This window comes from Microcebus murinus, chromosome 1 (genome assembly GCF_040939455.1).
Source record: "Microcebus murinus isolate Inina chromosome 1, M.murinus_Inina_mat1.0, whole genome shotgun sequence".
Classification (NCBI taxonomy): Eukaryota; Metazoa; Chordata; class Mammalia; order Primates; family Cheirogaleidae; genus Microcebus; species Microcebus murinus.
Window position 1 is genome coordinate 106,110,730 of NC_134104.1, and position 13,292 is coordinate 106,124,021.

General features: G+C 31.8%; 1 protein-coding gene across 43 annotated transcripts in view; it reads right to left on the reverse strand.

The window, feature by feature from the left end:
• Positions 1-900: 900 nt before the first annotated feature.
• The window catches only part of MBNL1 (muscleblind like splicing regulator 1), a 190,748-nt gene continuing 178,356 nt past the window's right edge, over positions 901-13,292 (reverse strand). For 23 of the 43 annotated variants that reach the window (XM_012774407.3, XM_012774400.3, XM_012774390.3 and 20 more), the window contains 4 exons: positions 10,821-10,856; positions 10,044-10,138; positions 7,053-7,127; positions 901-4,302 (listed from right to left, as the gene is read on the reverse strand). In XM_012774407.3, the coding sequence (XP_012629861.1) occupies positions 7,071-7,127; positions 10,044-10,138; positions 10,821-10,856 (188 nt within the window). In that variant the 3' untranslated portion in view covers positions 901-4,302; positions 7,053-7,070. Of the gene's footprint in view, positions 4,303-7,052; positions 7,128-8,209; positions 8,274-10,043; positions 10,139-10,820; positions 10,857-13,292 lie in introns of all 43 variants that reach the window. The other 20 variants (XM_076004633.1, XM_076004624.1, XM_076004604.1 and 17 more) reach the window with 5 other exon arrangements.

The window sequence follows — 13,292 nt, forward strand, 5'->3', positions numbered from 1 at the left end:
TCATCTCCAGGGCGGCCATTCTCTTTTTGACAAGCAGCACCTAGAATAGTTGAACCTACTGAAAGTAACAGATATGTCCTATAGAACTCAACCACTAACAGAACTGTATTAGCTACAAATAATGCACTTATTAATATATTTATTACAATACATTTTAGAAGAAAAGTTATCAACCTACAAAGGAGAATTTGCAGGGTGTGACCAAATGCCCAGTGGCACAGACTACATAAACTAGTACTAAATGATCAAATGTGCAAAATTTTTAACACTGGAACTTTGGTCTTTGCTGGCTATTTGTAGAAACTGCAAAGCCTGTATAGAATACCAGGCCTCACTCCAACCAAAACTTTAATTTACTGTTTAAAAAATTAATTCACAGACACACAGAGACACACACACACACACTCACTCAGGAGTAACATCATGGCTTGGCTTAGCAGAGTATATGCATGAACACTTTTATCCCTCTGTATCAAACACTATCATCTATTTCATTACTGAAATGATTTCTAGTGCCAGTCAGCTGGAGCGGTCAGGCAAATAACATTTCTTTAATAGAAAGACAGTGATCTAGAATTGATAAGAGAAGTGGGTTTTTTTTGTTGTTGTTAGTATTTTACCCCTACCCCTAAAATCATTTTAATCAGCACTTCCAGTGTCAGAGCAAGGGAGGGCAAGATTTTTCAGAAAACATTAGGCATAGGATGGCAATACATCCTGATTCAGATTCTCACACTCAGTATTAAAAAATAATCAATGAGAAAGACAGTAAATGCCTTCCTTGGAATCAGTTAAAACCAAATAATGAATTTACAACTCAATATGTTTGTGAAGATATACATGCATGAATACATGAAACGCGCAAAAATAATTTACTATTCAATCTCAGATACACAAATATACTTAAGAAAGAGAAGTTTTATTAGGGCAATTTCACTTTATTTTTCCATACAGCAAAGTCAACTACTGCAGTAATAATAAAATAAGCATAAAACAAATTGCAGCCCAAGACAAAATACATAATTTTAAGCAACTACAAGCAGAAAGTAAGTTGTGATTACATAATAGTAAAACCAAGCACATTTGTCCTTTCAGCAGATGAAAGTGGTAGGGTTGCTGATAAGTGCAACATTATTAACCAGCTGGAGTGAAGGCTGGATACATTAATTCATTAAACAAGTGCCCATGATCACATTTTGTTTTTTTGAGTGCTTCTGAGTTGAAAATTAAAACCGTGAAATTTGAACTGTGTTTTATTTTTTCACCTGCTGAAAGAACGGGATCCTACAGCAATTAAAAAACAATCACATAACAACTATAGCTACGGTGTGCTATTTGGTTTGCCTGTTTATGGTTTAAATTTTGTGAAAGTCAATACTTGTTTTGAAGATTTTTTGTGAACAATAAACCACTGAAATTGGCAGAAACTGATTTGAATAATATATGTCCTTAGTATAGTTCTTTCTCTTTTTTTGTTGTTGAAGTTTTTTAACATGCAGTAGTTTTGAAAAATGTAAGGAATATTTGATCCATGATTTCACCTTAATGGTCGAAGTACCTGCTATTTTTGGTAATGATCTTCAGGCAGATTTGGCCCAATGGAGTTTTTGTCAGTCATGAGATTTTGAAAGGATGGCATATCTTTCCAGCTGAAAAAATCCTGGCAAACTACAAGCTGTCCACAAAAAAGCAAAGCAACATGTTTGAAAGGGTATGGAGTGCTAACTCTGTGCCACTTTTGCAAGCAATTTTGCTCAGTCTATCATTTTATTAGCCTTAACAAAACTCCTTGTAATTATAGACGTTTTTATTCAAAATAAGATCTTACTATTATACAGGTTTCTCTCTTTTGACTATATACAGAAGTGCAAAAAGTCAACCTTCTCTCTAGACGTTCCAACATGCTAAATTGCAGCATAATCAACCCTCAAGAGTTTGCACACACGCTATAATTCTCATTACGTAAACTTTGAGTATTTGGATTATCAACAAAAAGTCCCTTGTTCTATTTATTGATTATGCAGCTTATTTATAACAAGGCCTGATATTCAGGGATTTCAAAAATATTAAACAATACTTTAACATTTGAAATGGATACAGTAGAAAATAAATTTTATTCTAATATCTAGGATCTAGATCTTCTTATAATAACTAATTACAAACAAAATAAATCATCAAAATATTACTCAATTGTCTGCCAGGATTGTTGCGATAGCAACAACTTAACTTCTTACTTAGCAATGATTATATATTTATAAGATATCCATATAAAAGATCTTTGTTCTTTTAATGAAAACTAGACAAGAACTAACAATGACTGACATTCTTACACTGTAATATTAAATCAGTAAAATATAAATCATTTAGTTAACAATACGAATATTCATGACACTACATGTAATTCAAAACTGATTATGTTATGAAGGAAAAACTACTTTAATTTTTTTTGTATTTTGAAAAATTCATCAGTAAAATCTAATAAAACAAGAGTCTATAAACTGAAATGGTATTCAATTGTTAATAGAAAATGAAAATCTAATAAATGTAGGAAATGAAAAACTACATTTTAACAAGAAAAATAAGTAATATTCTATAATGTAACTAACTACAATAACATGTGAAGTCACCATTACTTTCTTAACACGATTGAAATTACATTGGTATGGGTTCCAACCCGTAATGTAATAATCTAAGGCTTTAATAGATGTACAGTACAATCAGTAAAATCAACACATCAGTCTTATATTAGAAAGCATCTCTCTCAAGCATAAAAACTTGCAGTAAACTTGGAAGTATGGAAAGTTCTATAACTGAACTTTCACTTCTCCCATTCCATACTATAACTACCAGTGACCTGGCCCCTACTTCAGCAATTTTTAGAACTGCTGAATAGAGCAAAAATATCCTTTGCTAGCTGCAACATCCAAACCTCAAAAAAAGGAATTCCTTTGGATGAATCCATTCTTAAAAACTGAATGCACATCTATTTTTTTTTTAATTTTGTAAAAGGCTTTCTAAGGCTATAAGCAGTTAATCTGAACAAAACAAAACAAAAAAAAAATCACATATAAAAGTCACCCATGTACTTAACCCACCCAATTACTAGGTTAATTAAACATTTCCCATTTTCATATTTTGGTTTATCATGCATCTGATGACAGTGCTGCTTTCTTCTTTGTTTAGAGTCACTATTTTGAATGTGACTATGATGAAGCATTTAAGCAAACGTGAAACCATTTTTGCAAAGCATTTATAGTCTTTTGACTTTTGACAGAGGCTATAAATAGGAAGCAAAATAATTTCCTCAAACATTTTGTTATCGTGTCTCAGAAATGGCATATCCCTTTTGAATAACATGTTATACAGTATAGTATGCATAAATATTAAACTACAATGCATTAAAATAATTTTATATATATCTATTTTATATATCTCCAGTATGTGTGAGTTTATCTGTATTGAGAGAGTTTGTGTTGTGCTGTTTATTGTTACTGTAAAGTTAAATTGGCCATTTCTGAGACAGCTTTGGTTTCAAAACAAAACAAAACAAAAGAATGGTGCCCTTTGACTGATTAGTACTAGCAAATAAGCAACAAAATGTGGCTCTGAAAACAATAACACTGAAGAAATAATACTCTAATTTGATGTACAGTCTATGGCACTTCATGAGAATCCTTAGCAACATGGTACTTAAAGCCATGATGTGCTTTAAAATATACACAGTTGTGGTTTTGCTTGGCACATTCATCTCTGTCAGATCCCTCCCTCACCACATCTTACAATCTATTACATTAAAAATATTACTCTTAAACAAAAATGACTGTGCATGCACGCTCTCATTTATAATGGCAATTTTAAATACAAGGTGCACCTTTGTTATTTGTAAACCTTGAAAGAAATAAACTTATTTAAAAAAAATTATATCTTGGTCTACAGACGTACCAATACATAATAGAATCATGGTTACACCATAGTCTGTCTTTTCAAGATGGCATGAATATATAGGAAACTAATTAGGTATGCATATTTTAATGCATAACTCTGTGCTAGAAAAGAAAGACAATGTTGTTCTTTTAGACAGGAATATCACCTCAGCACAAATATCAATTAAATGTACAAAGTGTATAGGCAACAGTGTGCAGTGGATTTCCATATTTTCTTTTCTTCTGGTTAACATGCAATATGTGGATGTCTTGTGGCTGAGGGATTTTTGTGTGTGTTGCTTGACGGTATATACAATATGGCTAATGACCTCGTCCTTTACTCTAACCAAGCACACTGTCCTTTCCTCTTTAGTATGATCTAAAAGGAAAAAGAGATAATCTTTGTTAAAACAGATAATATCTAAAAGCAGTTTCCAGTAGATATTTAATATGAAATTTGTCTTCCTTGATTAAATAGTGTATTTATATGTATGTTATTATATCTTCATGTAGAAACAAAAACCACTTCACAAGTGCAAATGGATCTAAATTTGTCTATCATCTCTATGTGAATGAAATGACATATAGTATAGTAAAACTGTAGACTGTTCCAAAATTTCCTAATGCTAAGCTAAACATGTAAAATACATTTGCAGAATAAAGGGGCATAATATAGTTGAGTTCTTTTTTAATACCATTGTTGTGGGGGCAGAATTTAAACTTACTTTACTTCTTTTTTAAAGTTTAATAGGTTTCGGGAGTAAAGATTTGGCCTACGAATCCATGCGCTAAGTTTTATTAAAGAAGATTCAGTCTATTTTGGTGCTTGACTAACACAGCATACGTTTTAAAAATAGAATGATACCTTAAGTGACTGTTTTAGATAATTCAAAGTTTATGGGGGTATTTTTTCTCCTAAAGTCAAGAAAAATTAAAAAAAATCATTCTTTATGAATTAAGAAACAATTCCTCATCAATTAAATTTTAATAGATATTACAATGTACTTGTGAATGGTTCCAGTTTTTACATGAAATTTGTTCTCATCAAGGAATCTTTACATATTAAAAGTATGCTTTAGAATACAACTTTCAAAATGAAAGAAATCACCATTTTGCTGTGCAAAAACCAGTTTAAATATTGCAGTTTCTAATGAAAATGAATATTCATTTGTTAAGTAAAAAGAACATTAAGATCTTGAGCTTCAAAACAGCCAAATCCACTAATTTGCTAATTATTGATGGTCATTTGGTATTATTTTTTGCAACCTGGATTGTTGCTAAGAAATACAAAATTGTTACATATGTACATACCAAACACACCCAATTCACGATAAGAGCTTGAAACAGATTTTTTTTAACATGTCAAAAAGAAAACTCTCTTCCCAAACCTACACACTACAAAGTAATGTGCTTATTCTAAAAAATGTGGCTGTTGTTCAGAATCATGAACCTTTGTATCAGAACTGCTTTGAGAGCACTTACAAAATAGACAAAAATCAAGTTCAACAATTTAATTCATGATTGCAGCATGTCTTTGGCAGTACTTTTCAAATTGAGCATTTCTTTCTTACATGGCCCTCAGATTCTGCCCATTCTCCTCTCTTCCATGGGCTCTGCCGTTGTGCAGCTCTTGACATGGATTACAACCACAAGGGGCTCCAGACTTGCTCTCTGCCACTATCGTCCCCTGACTTGGCACACTGCTCCTTCTTCTCTAAGGCCCTTACTCCTACCTTCTCTATAGAACACTACCTTCATTGTCCACATTTCCTTTTTTTCTGACTCTGTTGGGAAGAATTGCTTCTTGCTCTTTGCTCCAAGAGAAATTCTTTGAACCTCTCTTAATATACTATCCTGAATATATTTAAACTTAAACAATTTTATCTTATTGTCTATTTTTATCTCATTGACATAGTAGATAACACAAAATAGCACCAAAAACTCATTTGCAAATATGTTAATAAACATATAAATGAATAAAAGAAAGCAACAAAAAAAGATCATTAATCTTATTTATCAGATTCAGTTTTAAATGTCATGGTTCTTTCTAAATATATATATATTTAGAAATAGAAAATCATTACATATATACATACCAAACACACCCAATTCACGATAAGAGCTTGAAACAGATTTTTAAATATTATTTTTTATATTATTTTTATTTTATTATATTTTTATATTATTTTTTGTATATATATATAAATATAAATAAATAAAAGTATCCAACATGCATCTGAGCACATTATAACTTGAATGCATGCACATAGGATAAAACATATTTCCTAAACATGAAAAATTCCCTAAAGATAGGCACCTTTGCAAGTTTTTAAGACAATGTTTCTGAAGGTAAAACATAAGACTTTTAAACTATTTTTTGAGCAATGGCAACATTTTCAGAATTATATGATCCCAAAGGTAACTATTTTGAAGTACCTAACATTCATTTGGATATGTAGATTTGTGTGTGCACATATGTGTAAGCATGTATATATATTTGTGTAAAATCAGACTCATTACATTCTAATGACCCTGTGTGTGGTGTTACTTGGGATGAGTGAGTACATATTTTCATTTGAGTTTCAGCCAAAAAATAAAAAAATAAAATAAATGACGATCTATGCAAGAGGTCAGCCAAACTATTGTCTATGAGTCAAATCCAATCTATTATCTGTTTTTGTAAATAAAGTTTTATTGGAACACAGTCACACTCATTTGTTTATATATTATTATCTCTGTCTGCTTTCATGCTACAATAGCAGAGTTAAGTATTTGCTCAGAAACCATATGGCCCACACAGCCAAAAATATTTGACCTTATAAGCAAAAGTTTACCAATCCCTGATCTATACCTTCTAATAACTCTTAAGTCATATTTTTTCTTTATGCTTGTGTTTATTTATAATATGAAATAGAAAACATTTATTTTTCCCTTAGTATTTTTTATATTCAAGTGATATTAACATATTTACTACAAATTTGCCTGACTTTCCTCATAACCATTTAAGATAAAAATGTGAGCTGTATATAAATATTTTCTGAGATTTTGTAAAATTTTAAGTACTACACAATTGTTATCTTAAAACATAACACCATAAATATACAACTATATATTACATAATGAACTTACTGTTTAGTGATGAAAATTCTACATCTGGGTAACATACTTGTGGCTAGTCAGATGTTCGGCAGATATTATGGGTATCTAGCAAATAAAAAATTATTTAATGAATGATCCATGCAAGCAAGCCAACAACCAAGAGATGAAAACATCTTAATATTGAAATTTTAAAGAAAAGTGAAATTCAGCTGTGAGGTGATAGTCCTTATCTGGTCAACATAACAGTAAGTTAATATAAACTTAAATGCCAAATTAGCAACTAATTTTTTAAAAATCTTCATGTTAAATACTATTCTATAAATGTTACCAGTTTTTAGGAAGTAAGAGAAGTAAAACTACCAAAAATTCATGCAGAGCAGTAATTGAAAGAAGCCCTTTTTGTTGGCCTACACACACACACACACACATACCCCTGTGGTTTCAGTTACTTAGTAAGAATCCAGAAATCAGAGTAGGAAATGTCTTGCCTATTTTTGTACAACCATATTTATAACATTTACATTCAAATTAGGGTGTCTAACATTTTTTTTTCAAATTAAAAATACCAGGTAAGAATTATAAAGCAGTAATTCAAAAGAACTATTAAGAGTATAATTTTACATCAGAATGTATTTCTGAATCCTGATGGCGCCTTTTATTGTATTTCAATGGGCAAGAGAATTAGAGAACTGGAGAAAAAAATACAATAACAAACCAATAGAAGTGAATTATTTCAATAGTCCCCAAAGTCAAGAACTTCAAATTTATAGTTTAATTCTTCTCCAACCCCAAATAAATGGCAGCTAACCTGAGAGGGGTAGCACCAAACATCGAGACCATCAGAGGACTGAGAGCACAAATTCTACAACTAGTGATCCATTTCCTGATTGTGTGACGTTGATTAAAGCAACTAATTACTCCACACTTAAGTTTCTTCTATATGACACTAATCCCATTTCAGTAAGGTTTATGGGAGAATAATGAAATCACATATAGGAAGGCATTTTGTTGTTGTTGTTTCAATTTAGACATCCTGGACTAATTCAACATATTACAATCCACAGTCTGACGTGTACATTAATATGTCCCTGTTTTATTTGCAGTTCTCGGCTGACATTTTTATACAATTTTACAGCATTGGCAAATGGCACGAAAATGTGCTCCAAGCATAATGAAGCTTCTCATACCATTTTTCCTGCTGCTGCAGGACAGGATGTTGCACCCAACAGTGTAGAAGCATCAAGGATGGGGCTGTCGAAACATACCAAGGACCTTCAACACCAATCGATGCAGATGAAGGGCCAGCTATAAACTTCTGCATGCATGCAGGCTGCATTTTGTGGCATCAGCTATTTCCAGCATTGCTAATGTACTGTAGGCATATACATATGTATGTATATGTAGATATAATATATGTGTGTATATATATATCCATTCCCTTTTCTTTCTTTTGGTTGTAAAATAGTATGAAGACCCAAGATTATGCATGAAATGGTCACAGCACAATGCAAAAAGTAAAGTGTCCCCTACAACCCAGGTGGCCAAGGACATGTTGAAATTTGCTTTGCTAGAGTTCTGCTTACACCAGCAATTCTACAGTCATACATGGTACAAACTGGAAATTTCAGCATCATTGATCCGTACATAAATGGACTGCATTGAATCCATTATGATATTTCTACCAGAGATCACTTACTAACATGCCACATATGCACAATCTAGCATTCTTGTAAATGAGTCTGATGTGTTAGCATAAATCAAGGGCTATTTTGACAAGCTTCTTAAAAACTAACAACTCTTTGCCAAGAGATGTTTAATGCTGACTGAAACTTTAAAATAAATCCATTTTGGCATTCTGATTTTGAAAGTTTTTAATGGCTATACTACTAGATGAAAGTTCTTCATCAATAGTACATGATGTATTATAGAAACAAGGGTGGCTATTCTTCACAGTAATAACTACGAATTCAGATGTCTCCTAATTGGTCTTCTCTTCCCAAGGGGCAACATGTTGATTCCCATCTGATACTGGTTTGTTTGAGATTTATTTGACTACATTTAACCTTAGTCTGTGGGTTATCTGAGATGAGATTTGGCTCTAACTTTTTTTGTACACTATCAACTCTACTGAACTTTGCTTTCATAACAAATATACCTATATATTCAAGCCCAATCAATATATAATTTTAAATGCAATCAGAAAATGTTGGTTGAATTAATGTCAACTTTTAAATTTTAAATAGTTTAAATAATAATTTAATTCTAAATAGTTACTCTTGTATATCGTGAAATTTAAGTCTTTGAAACAGACCCCTTTTACTTAAAAGTATCCTGTATAATTGCTAACTATAAACTTGTATGGAACACAGAATAACTGTCAATAACCATACCTGATTTTTTCCCCCTTCATAAATCTGCAACATTTATGCAGGGTATTTATAAAATAAAAGCACTTGTTTATTTTTTACTCAAAGCACTGAGAATAAAACCATACAAATAATTTATTTTGAATATGCAATTTGCTTTTCAAATGAATCAAATTATAATGAATTTATAACAAACTATTTACAAGAGTGGTCATTTGTGGCATATGTAATACATTTAAATATTTTTGTTTTATTAAAAATTTAGGGAAGAAATGAGATATTGTATATATCAAATGTTTTTAATAAAAACATTAAAATTGCTTCCATTTTTGATTGGTCAAAATATTTGCATGATTGGTTGAAACTAAATGAGAATTGCTTGTGTAAATATCATTTTAGTAGCTTCAGAAATGGAGCTGCGACAACTTTGGAGCACTTATAAATGGCATAAAAGCATTCTGCTGCTCATCATAGAGAGAATGTGTAGGCCAACAAGAGGTATCTTTGAAACCCCATGCTTATTAAAGCACCCTCGACAGTCCTCACGTACACACAATTCCCACTGACCTCAATGGGAAATCCACGTGCGTAAGGGCTGTTGGATTGAGCCCTATTAGAGTTGGTTTTTAAGAAACAAAGCTGTAAATTAGCAAACCTGGTTGGCTGTGGCTGTTGCAGCGAAGGGAACACTTGTGGCAGATGTTGTTGCTGCGGACACAGTGGCTGGCGTAGCACCGTGCACCATGGGAACTTTCGGAGGGAAAATCATATAAGCAAACATACAGAAGAGTGTAGCAATATGGAAACCATGGCAACATGGAGGAGATAATTGGGCATGGTATTTATCACAGCAATAAGCCATGTGACAGGACATCATCACCAGCGAGTGACATGCAATCACAGCGCAAAGCAGGACAACATTCCAAGAAGAGAAGGGGAGGGAAGGGGGATGAAAGAGGGAAAAAAAGGGGAAAAAAAGCTTGTTACCATCAAATCAAGAAAATTGACACAAACAGGCTTAATTTGCTAAGTCAAAAACAAGAATTTTATAAAGTGTTCATAGACATTCAAAATCTAAGTTAAAATACAAGTATTTATTTAATATATACAACTGTTTGAATGAGATATTTTTATTTACTATTATAAAAATATACAGTATATTACTTTTATGAGAGAGATTTTTTTTTTACACACCAGAACTCATAGTCCAATCAAAATCCACCAAAGGTGACAAAAGGAAACCATTGTGTGTAAAGAAAACATTTATGTGAGTCCGTGTCAATTAAATAGAAAATGGCATTTAATTGACAGGTGTTAGTAAAAGGGAAATGGACTTGCCCAATAGATACAAGTTAAACTTAGCAGTGGATTTTGAGGGGCTGTGAGGTGCACCATAGGTTTAAGATAATCAAGAAACAAAGCTGGCACCTACCAACACTTGTAGCGGGTGTCATGCACAATATTGAGCCTGCCCATCATGCATTGCAACAGGAAGGTGGATTTGAAAAGGGAAAAGAATTAAAACATCCCATCACACGTGTAATTAGGAAATTCATTTGAACAAAGAAGAAAAATTGTTATTATGGGAACAGTGGCATGTAACTGTCAGCACAATCAAATCATACAATAGCACAGTGATCAATTAGACTAGTCTCAAGTGAAGAATAAAAGCCAGTTTAACTGTGTGCTGGTACACTTTGTTTCTCTTAATTGCTATCTATAAATAAAAGTATTTTGGAAATAATTTAAACCCACTTAATTCTTAAAATAATATAGTAATTTGTTTTTTGTTTTAATCTAGTTGCTAACCATCTGGCTGCTTTGCTATTACTGACTTTAACTTATGGATGTATTAATGTTATCTTTAGGTTAGCACATGTTAAATAATTAGAGATATTATTATTAAAGTGCTAACCAATTCAATGCACAAAACTGACTTAACAATACAATGAAACCCGAACATTAATTTTCATTCTTTTGGTTTTATTTCCCTGTTCATTGTAGCAGCATCCACACAGACATGGAAGGGGTTGTGATCATCCATACAGGAACTTTATTGGAGAGATACCAAGCAATAAATTATACATGAAATGAAAGGAAAAATTCTACATTCCCTTAGTTTCAAATTAAAGTTTAGGAAAAGTATTAAAAGGGAAAATAATTTCTTATCATTCTCAAATTGGTTTAGTTGGTGAGTATCTAGGAAAACAGACTGGTTTTCATTACTAGTTTAGACCCTCAAGACTACTTGGAGTAGCAAATGTTCTACAAAATTTCACACACAAGAAACTGTTAATTAGACTTCAATAAAAACCTCGAATGGGAGATAATGAAGATATATGCACTACATATGGGGTGTTAGCACTGATGTTCACAATTGTCCAACCATGATAAGCAAAAATACATGTTATATATATAGTCCTTGTTCTCTTTGACATGTAAATATTGAAAATTTAATTTATTTTACCAAGTACAGGGCACTTTCCCATATGCAGAACTACTGTTCTTTCCATGGGATTATTTTAGAATTTTAGGTTTTAAAATACCAAATGATTTTATATTTCTATCTAAATCTTGGCATATCCTGTTTAAATACTAGTAGCATCTGGGATGAACATTTGTTAGAAAAATATCTGCCAAATGAGTCTTGTCAGAGATGGCCCTACAAAACAAAGCTGCCATTGAGAAACCTGACTGAAACACAGATTATTTAACTGGCATCCCTGTAATAGCTGCAATTAGTCTGTTATCACAATTAGACTGTGGGCACAATGATCAGTGATTAAACTCGTAATAGATCTAAGGAAGCATCCTCTCAGGTGGAGTAATATTACACTGACAGGCATTATTTAAGGCATTTAAAGATCTCTGTCTTTGCTACTACTACTGAGTCAAAGACTTGTAAAAGACAACAACAGAAACAAACCAGTAATAACAAATAAGTTAATTTGAGACATTAGAACAAGCAAAATTTAATATTGGGATCTACATCTTCTGAATCCATTACCCTCTTAATGGTGAGGGTGAGAGGATTGGAAAAGAAAAGATAAATGAAACAGAGAAAAATGTGATATTTAAAAAATATTAAAGCCAGTTTAAATATTAAACAGGTTATATATTTTAAATTTATTATTTATTATTATGCTGCAATTTGCCTATTGTATTTTATCCCATGCATAATTAAGCCTGCACATGCTGAAAATGAGTTAACCTTATACTATCTAAAACTTTGAAGTTTTTAATGATATGAATTTTAGTTTGAGTTATATTCCTCATTACCATTATAACCAACGCACACAGTTTTCAGAGGGATTTGCAGCAAATAAATATAAGGCAGCAATGAAAATACTAGCCAGGGTGCAATAACTCACAAATATGAAGACATAATGCTGTAGGACCCACTTACCAAAAACAAAAATCAGTTTTGAAATGACCATAATATTCACCTTTTACTTCAAATGGGTTAATTTACTAATAATGATACACAAATAGCCAATTTAAAATTTTTTTCTCAATTTTCACCACAAAGGAAAATTTAAGAGAATGTATTTGTCAATTTCCAATTTCCCATACAAAGATATTTGCAGAGCAGAATGCTGTGTTTCTGAGAAATGTGTCATTTTAATTATATGACTTTTTAAATTAAAATTTTTAATTGATATGTATGAAAATGCAGGAAAAACAACTCGGATGATAATTCACAAATGACATGTATGCCTAGCTAAAATTACTTCATGGAGAAAGGAAAGAAGTAGAAGAGAGAAAAGAATTATAATGGAGATTTGGTTGGAAGTTGGAATTTCGATGTGTTAATTTAGGCCTATTTAGATTTATTATGATAAGTATAAATCCAATTTAAGGTCTTCTAAAAACAATGTATAACATTTTAAGACTAAAAGTTCAT